Source organism: Orycteropus afer, unplaced genomic scaffold (genome assembly GCF_000298275.1).
Source record: "Orycteropus afer afer isolate SDZICR_OR568_19922 unplaced genomic scaffold, OryAfe1.0 scaffold00062, whole genome shotgun sequence".
NCBI classification, from domain to species: Eukaryota; Metazoa; Chordata; class Mammalia; order Tubulidentata; family Orycteropodidae; genus Orycteropus; species Orycteropus afer.
In genome coordinates this window covers 12592949-12600854 of record NW_006921649.1, presented here as the reverse complement: position 1 = coordinate 12600854, position 7906 = coordinate 12592949, and the positions used below count along the sequence as shown (strand labels likewise).

General features: G+C 41.5%; 1 protein-coding gene across 1 annotated transcript in view; it reads right to left on the bottom strand.

Moving 5' to 3' along the window:
* Positions 1–484: 484 nt before the first annotated feature.
* EFCAB9 (EF-hand calcium binding domain 9) overlaps positions 485–7906 on the bottom strand; it is a 7847-nt gene continuing 425 nt past the window's right edge. The window contains exons 2-4 of the mRNA XM_007939780.1: positions 2678–2826; positions 1494–1670; positions 485–655 (exon numbers count right to left, since the gene is read on the bottom strand). Coding sequence (XP_007937971.1) covers positions 485–655; positions 1494–1670; positions 2678–2826 — 497 coding nt within the window. The remainder of the gene's footprint in view (positions 656–1493; positions 1671–2677; positions 2827–7906) is intronic.

The following is a 7906-nucleotide window of genomic DNA, read 5'->3' as shown; positions in this document are numbered from 1 at the left end:
CCCTGGTAGATTGTCACAGTTCTTAAACATCTAACTCATCAGAGAGGAATTGAAGTTCTAGGAAGAAAATAGCCCCCATATTCTTAATATTCTCTTTCCTATGGTTGGAGGCAGTTCACCATTAGCCAGTCTGATGTTTCTTTCATCAAAGTGGTCTCAGCCCAAGAACTGGGAGAATGGAAATGATTCTGAGTATTGGGTCATGAGTGACAAGTATCGGGAAAGTTTCACCCATCAACTGCTTAGTTCCAGTAAGTGTTGGTAATTATTTGGTACACAGGGACCTAATGAACAGAGTTAATCTGAAAAACAGCAACAGAATTGGGACATGTTAACAAAGAAAGTAATTCACTGTGAGTTCTGAAGTCAGCAAGTTAGTAAAATTAATGTGGACCTTTCCAAGTAAAAGTCAATATAAAGATAACCACTTTGTGTTCTAAATTTATTTTCAGATACATGTTAACAGTTTCAATTTTATATTCTTTCAGATTTTTTTTTCCAAGCAATGCTCTTTTTTTGTGAACACATCACTTTGTTGTGACACTTTGCTTTTGAGCAGAAATTTCTCCTCTTTTTCTTTCTCGGCTTTCTGCCTCTTCTGGTATTTGTCAACATTGAAGATAGTAAACAGCTTAAATTCCTTGTAATTAAGACGCTTTTGTTGAAAGAAAAAGAAAAATTATTTTAGGGAGGATTTGATACTTTGTTTCAGATAACACCAGGATTGTAATTATTTCTCATTGAAAGACTTGAGAACTTAAAGAGGCTCACTAATTAGGACACAATTACAGTCTAATTGTAATCTAGTACCCAGGAAGAGAGAGAAAAGTATTATAAACATTAAGAGAGCCAGGGGTTGCCTTCTTACTTCTGTGTCATGGCCAGACACTTCAGGCTGGCATCTAAGGTTCTTCATAATGTGGTTATCCCACCTTATCAACCTTAGCTCCCACTTGCTTCCCCAACATGGACTTCCTCTTTAAATAGGCAGAATTCTTCACCATAGCTGTGTTCTCAGGATTTTGCTTGTGTTCCCATTATAGAATCCCTTCATTTCTACTTATTCAAATCTGTAACACCCCAAGACTAACTATTACTGTTATAAAAAATTTCCTTCTTAAACTTGTGTTTTTTAATCCATAAATATATAATGCAGCACTTTAGGTTCAATCTTATTCATATGGGCCTATGAATCTCTTGTTTTCTTCTCATCATCTTCTAGTGTGCCATCAAGTCAATCGTAGCTCGTAATGGCCTAGGGCAGAGTAGAACTGCCCCATAGGGTTTCCAAGGCTGGAATCTTAGGTGGGTTCAAAAGTCCAGCCTTTCAGTTAGTAGCCAAATGCCTAACCATTCCAGCACTCGGGCTCCTGATCTTAGCACCATGCAAAATGCCTATCTGAGCAGGTTTTTCCCACCTCCCTCCTTACCCCTCTGTACTGTAGTTTTGGGTAGAGAGACTGCCATGCCCCACTTCTGGGATCTGAACTTACATGATCACCTGTGAAATCAAAGTTTTGGTAGATCTCATTAAGTTCTTGTTTTTTAATATTGAAGAGAAAGCTGTACAACTGGAAGTTCTCTAGGTCAATTCTCAGGTCCCCATCCAGGTCAAGCAGCTCAAAGACAGGCCGGGAATGGCGATAAATAAATTGCTGTTCCAAATGGTTCTGTTTAGAGAAAAATACATTAGACAAGGAAGAGTGGTGCTGGTGATACCTTCTAAACATGTTACATCAAGACTCATGTTAACTTGTCTATTCCCTAGAAAACTAAAAGGGAAAACCATAGAAGTTAATAGTTGATAGGATTCTGCCATCAATGCTTTAAGTCCTACTTAAGTATCTGTATTCAAGAGGAAATTACTGTAGTAATCAATTCTGTAGTAATCAGTTTTACCACTAGATGGAGCTCTGTTCACCTCAGTGCATGTCCTTACATTGCAGTGGAAATCTACTCATGAAGCATCATGGCCCTGGTGATAAAATGGTGACCACACAAGGTCCCTGTCCTCAAGGAGTTGGAAGTAGGTAAATAGACCCTACACTAGAAGAGTGTCTAAAGGAAGGTGGGAACCTAAGGTCCCTGGGTGGTGCAGATGGTCTGCACTCAGCTAGTAACCCAGAGGATATCTGTTCCAACCCATCCAGTGGTACTGTGGAAGATCCAGGCTTGGCCAGCGGCTTTCATAAAGATTACAGCCAACCCGATTCCGTGCTATAAGGAGTCTTTCCAAAAGTAAGGTGGGAACCCAAAAGGAGGGTGTCTCATCTCTGTTACTGACCCTCTTCAGAGAACTTGCCAAGAAAAGGGACCACTGATAGAGTAAGGCCCTTGGCATTACTCCTGGAAGATCATCAGATAAATCAAGTGAGGAAGGGCATACCCATCAGGGTTGTGCCCAGCTAAGATCTGTGCCTCAGAAAGGGAGGCCATGTCAGAAGGCTGGAGAAGGGTAGAGAGCAGCGGCAGCCAAATAAATAACTGTTGAAAATCTCTAGGTTATGGATGGACTGCTTGAAAACCAAAATTAGTTTTCCCCATTTTTACTTCCTCTTGTTTGTAGTGGAAGGAAGACAAAATGTTGATACATTCTTCATTGTGAGCTCCCTTTAGCAAGATGATGGCAGTAACCAGACTCTTCCTCCTCTGTCCCAGATTCTCACTTGTTACTTGCCTGATGTGACAGCAGTATGCAGACCAACATGTAGAACTGGTCAAAACCAATCTCGCCCATAGCATTCCAGTCCAGCATGTCAAATATCATCATGATCTGTGGCCGAGTCAAGTTTGTCACGTGATTCAGGAAGTGAAAGAACACCACATCTGTTTAGGGTGAAGGGGTGAGAAGATTGATTATTTTGAAGCATTTCCAAGATGCTAAACATGTTATTGTTGTGTGCTATCAAATTAATTCCGACTCATAGCAACCCTGTATGACAGAGTAGAAATGCCCCATAGAATTTCCTGAGCTGTTAGATCTTTAATGGAGATCAAGCTTTTTTCTCCCTCAGAGCTGCTGGTGGGTTTGAACCACTGACCTGTAGGTTAGCAGCCAAGGGCTTAACCCCTGTACCACCTGGGCTCCTTGGGAGCCACATTAGTGGTGGTAATTTTGAAAGATCTTTGATCTAGGAAGACTTTCATTTCTGGCTTTGCCACTGTATCTTCCACGATTCCAAGTGGTTCTCACACCTTTCTCAAACTTAATTGTCCCTTGAGCTATGTGGATAAACACTGTGCCAGGTACTGTGGAGGCTGAGATAGTGAGTAGGGCTTGGCTCCTGACCCCAGCTCACACACTCCAGGCCACAGACAGATGTGCATACATAGCTCTAGTAGACAGGGGCTAACATCTAACAAGCTTGTGTGTTGAAGGAGAGGTTCATTCTCACTGGGCACCTCGGATACTTTCTTGGAGAAGCTAACATTCTACCTGGGCCTTTCCATGGGTGGCGCAAACAGTTAAGTACTCAGCTATCCACTGAAAGGTTGGCAGTTCCAATTCACCCAGAGGTGTCTCAAGATAAAGACCTGGCAATCTACTTCCAAAAAATCAGCCATTGAAAACCCTAGGGAGCACAATTCTACTCATACCCATGGAGTTGGCATGCATCAGAATCGATTTGGCAGTAACTATTGTTACTTTCTTTTGAAGGAAATAATTTTAAAAAATCATCCCTCTTCTATGAAAGTATCAACATTCTTCATTTTTATATAAAGAAAATGCATTTAATAGATAGGCTGAATGATTAGGTAAGTCAACATAAAAGTGAATACACCCATGATCTATATATAAGTTTGGCAAATGATATTTCTATATATATATATTTGTATGTGCTATAAGAATGTCCAAATAAATAGAACTAATAGGGCAAAGTTATGATAATTTTTTAGCCACCTTCAAGGAGTGACTTGTTGGGCCTATGAGCTCGGGACCATGGTCATGGGGGACATCAAGCTCATTGGCATAACATACTACGCAAAAACATTCTACATCCTACTTTGGTGAGTAGCGACTGAGGTCTTAAAAGCTTGCAATCGGCCACCTTGATGCAACAATTTGTTTCTCATCGTCTGGAGCAAAGAAGAATAAAGAAAACCAAGATACCTGGAAACAATTAGTCCAAGGGACTAGTGGACCATGTGAACCTCAGCCTACATGACCCTGAGACCAGAAAAACTAGATGGTACCCAGCTACCATTGTCAACCACTTGGAGAGGGATCAGTGCAGGAGATCCTGGATAGAGTGGGAGAAAAATGTGGAGAAAACTCAAAAAAGACCAAGATTACTGGTCTGATACAGACTGGTGAAACACCTGAGATTGTGGCCCCTACCCACCAGCTACTCCTCGGAAGGAAAGTTGGGCAATCTACTTCTCTAGTGATACTGCTTCGGAAACCCAAAGAGGGGTGACTATGAGTCGGGTCCAACTCGACCACTTAACAACAACAACAGTCATCTTTTGGGTCTGGAATCGAACTCGCTCCCATAGCTTCCAGCCAGACAATAGGCATATAAGATGAACATTTATACCAAGTAGATACACTCCTCAGAACACTCAACCATGGGAGATCAGAAGGGCAGCATTTGCACAGGGAGATAGCTCAGAGGGCAGGAATGCATAGTAAAGAAGGACACAGGGAAAGAACCACAGGGAGGAAGTGGGAAGAGAATTGTTACATTATGGGGATTACAATCAATGTCATGAAACATAATGTGTATGAACTGTTGTATGGTAAATGAATTTGCTCAGTAAACTTTCACCCAAATAACCCACACACTATTTTAAAATATATACACAAAAATGCATTTTGTTATAGAGCAAAGCAAACCCATTGCTGTGGAGTTGATTCCGACTCATAGTGACCATATAGGGTAGAATAGAACTACCCGATAGCATTTCCAAGGCTGTAAATCTTTATGGAAGCAGGCTGCCACATCTTTCTCCCATGGAGAAGCTGATGAATTGGAACCACTGACCTTTTGGTTAGCAGCCAAGTGTTTAACCACTGTGCTACCACTCTCCCTTTTATAATGAGCCTCAGCTATTAACTAGTCTATATTTGGATTTCTTGAACTGTATGAGTCTACCAGTCACTTGAGGATCTTGTAAAAATACAGATTCTGATTCAGGAAACATGACATGGACTGAGATTCTTCATTTCTAATGAGCTCCCAGGTGATGATGTAGATGTTGGTCTGGACCACACTTTGAATGGCAAAGGTCTACCTCACATAGTAAGATGCAGAATTGGGATTGAAATGTAGGTCTGTCTGACTCCACAGCCTGTGCTCCTTCCATGAGGAAACTGCCTCTTTTGCACGTTAGTTAATGCTTATTCAGTCAAATACATTCAGAGGAAAAAAATGCTGTAATTGAAAGAACAAGGAAAGTGTTTGCCTGGCATTCCATTCACTATGTCTCAATGAATATACACCCCCTGCCACTGAGTCGATTCCGACTCACAGTGACTCTATAGGACAGAGTAGAACTGCCCCATAGGGTTTCCATGGCTGTAAATCTTTACAGAAGCAAACGCTTCATCTGTCTCCTACGGTGCGGCTGGTGGATTTGAAGTGCTAACATTTGGTTAACAGCCAAATGCCTTAACTGCTATGCCAGCAGAGCCCCTTCAATGAGTATAAGATGGAAAAAACAAACATGTTGGTAAATTTATACATTAGAATGTCACTGTACACATTGTATAGATGAAATTCTGTATGGCAAAGGGGTTTTGTCTACATGTGATGTCCCTTTACCCTTCAATTATAGAAACTATCTCCTGCATAAGATGTGGCTCCATTGAGTAGCTATAACCTATCTATGTAACTTAGAGTCCCAGCTGAAGATAGTCAAGAGCACAATGAGCCAGTGTGATGATTTGGGGGCCTCTGAAGGTCTCGATGTTTCTTCTCCATGCCCCACAGTGTAGGAGCACCTGGGAACAAGGCAGGCACCACGCATGCAGTGAGTGACGTTTGTGTAGTTGCTACTTGAGAAATTTTTTAGCATGAGTTTGTTGTTAACTCTCATGGCAACCTCAATGAAATGTTGCCCTGGTCCTGCTCCATCTCCATAAGAGCTGGTGTGGTTGGGCCAATGTTGCAGCCACTGTGTGTTTTGAGTGCCTTCCAACCTAGGGGGCTCATCTTCCAGCACTGTATCAGATAGTATTCTACTGGATAGAGTGATCCATAGGGTTTCCACTGGCTAATTTTTGGATGTAGATCACCACGTCTTTCTTCTTAGTCTATCTTAGTCTGGAAGCTGTACTGAAACCTGTCCACCATGGGTGAGCTCGCTGGTATTTGAAAGACTGGTGACATAGTTCCCAACATCCCAGCAATACAAAAGCCACCACTACAACAAACTGACAGATGGGCAGTGGAGTGTGGTACTTAGTATCTACTTAAAAATAAAAAAATGAACTAACTGCCATGGAGTTGATTCCAACTCTGAAGTGACCCCCATTGGGTTTCTGAGGCAGTAAATCTTTACAGAAGTAGACTGCCCAGTCTTTCTTCTGCAGAGTGGCTGGTGGGTTTGAACTGCCAAATTCTGGTTAGCAGTTAAATGCCTCATTGTTTTAAAATCAGCTGGATCTGGCCCACTGAAGTCCCCAAGGTTCAATTCACTCGAGTCACCAGCTCCCAGGAAAGCAAACCTTAAGACTGTCCTTTTACTTTTATAAGTCACTATCCAGTCCCTTGGTGACCAGAAGGCGTGAGCATGACTTCACCACTCAGTGAGCTGCATCATCTGAGAATGATTTCGTTGCTCAGGAGATGAGGGTCTTCTAGCAAACATTCCATTGAGATGAAGAGTGTGGGCTTTGGAGTCACTAAGCTCTGGGTTTCAGTCCCAGCTTGGCTATTTACAGCAAGGCGCCCTGCAGTTGTCTATCTAGGGCAGGGTTATTGTAAAGATTTGGTAACATACTGTGGGTAAATCTATATGTAAAGAAAAAAACCGAGGCATCAAAGTATGAGATATCCTCTTACTACTATTTTTCTTTCAAAAATCTTTATGAAAAGGAAAAAAAAAAAAAAAAAACCTTTATTCACAAGTGACATTTATCTCTCTGAAGTCAGAATGAACAATAGATAAAAACCAAAAACTAACCCATTGCCAGAGTCGATTCTAACTCATACACCCTTTCTTTAGCCAAAAAAGAATCTGAAGTGTTTTAAGATATTATAATTGACCTTCTATTAGCATGTGAACTCACACAGGGTCTAGTGCTTCAATATTTTTTGTCACAAGTAGTAAGAATGAGAAGAGATCTTACAAAGCATCTGATCCAAACATGCCATTTAACAGATGAGAAGAAAGAAAGTCCTGCTGGGGGATCCTGAAGGTGCATGGCTGAGTGGGATGCAGCCCCCAGGAATATTACTTATAATAATAACAATCATCTATTAAATGATTATGATGTGCCAGACACCATGCTAAGGATTTTCCATACATCATCTCATTTAATCCTCATTTTCAAAAACTGAGATGGATCCCATCGTTAGAGACCTCGTTTTACTGATGAGGAAAACAAGACTAGGAGGATGACATGTTCTCCAAATCAAGCAGGAATAATGGATGGAGCCAGAATTCAAACCCAGGTAGTCTGACCCCACAGCCTACAATGTTACCCTTCTTACTGAACTGCCACAGTCTCAACTCTGAGTTGGCAATTTCACTCTGTACTTCATGTAGAAAATAAATATTTGTTCACTAAATGGTTTCTGGTTCTGCAAGTTTACCTGCCCATTAATTGAAAACCAGGTACTTACTCTAAGGAAGGGAGCTCTGGAAGCGTAGTGCCTAAGGCACTTGACTGCTAACCAGAAGGCTGGCAGTTCAAACCCACCAGCCACTCCTCAGAAGGAAGATGGGGCAATCTACTTCC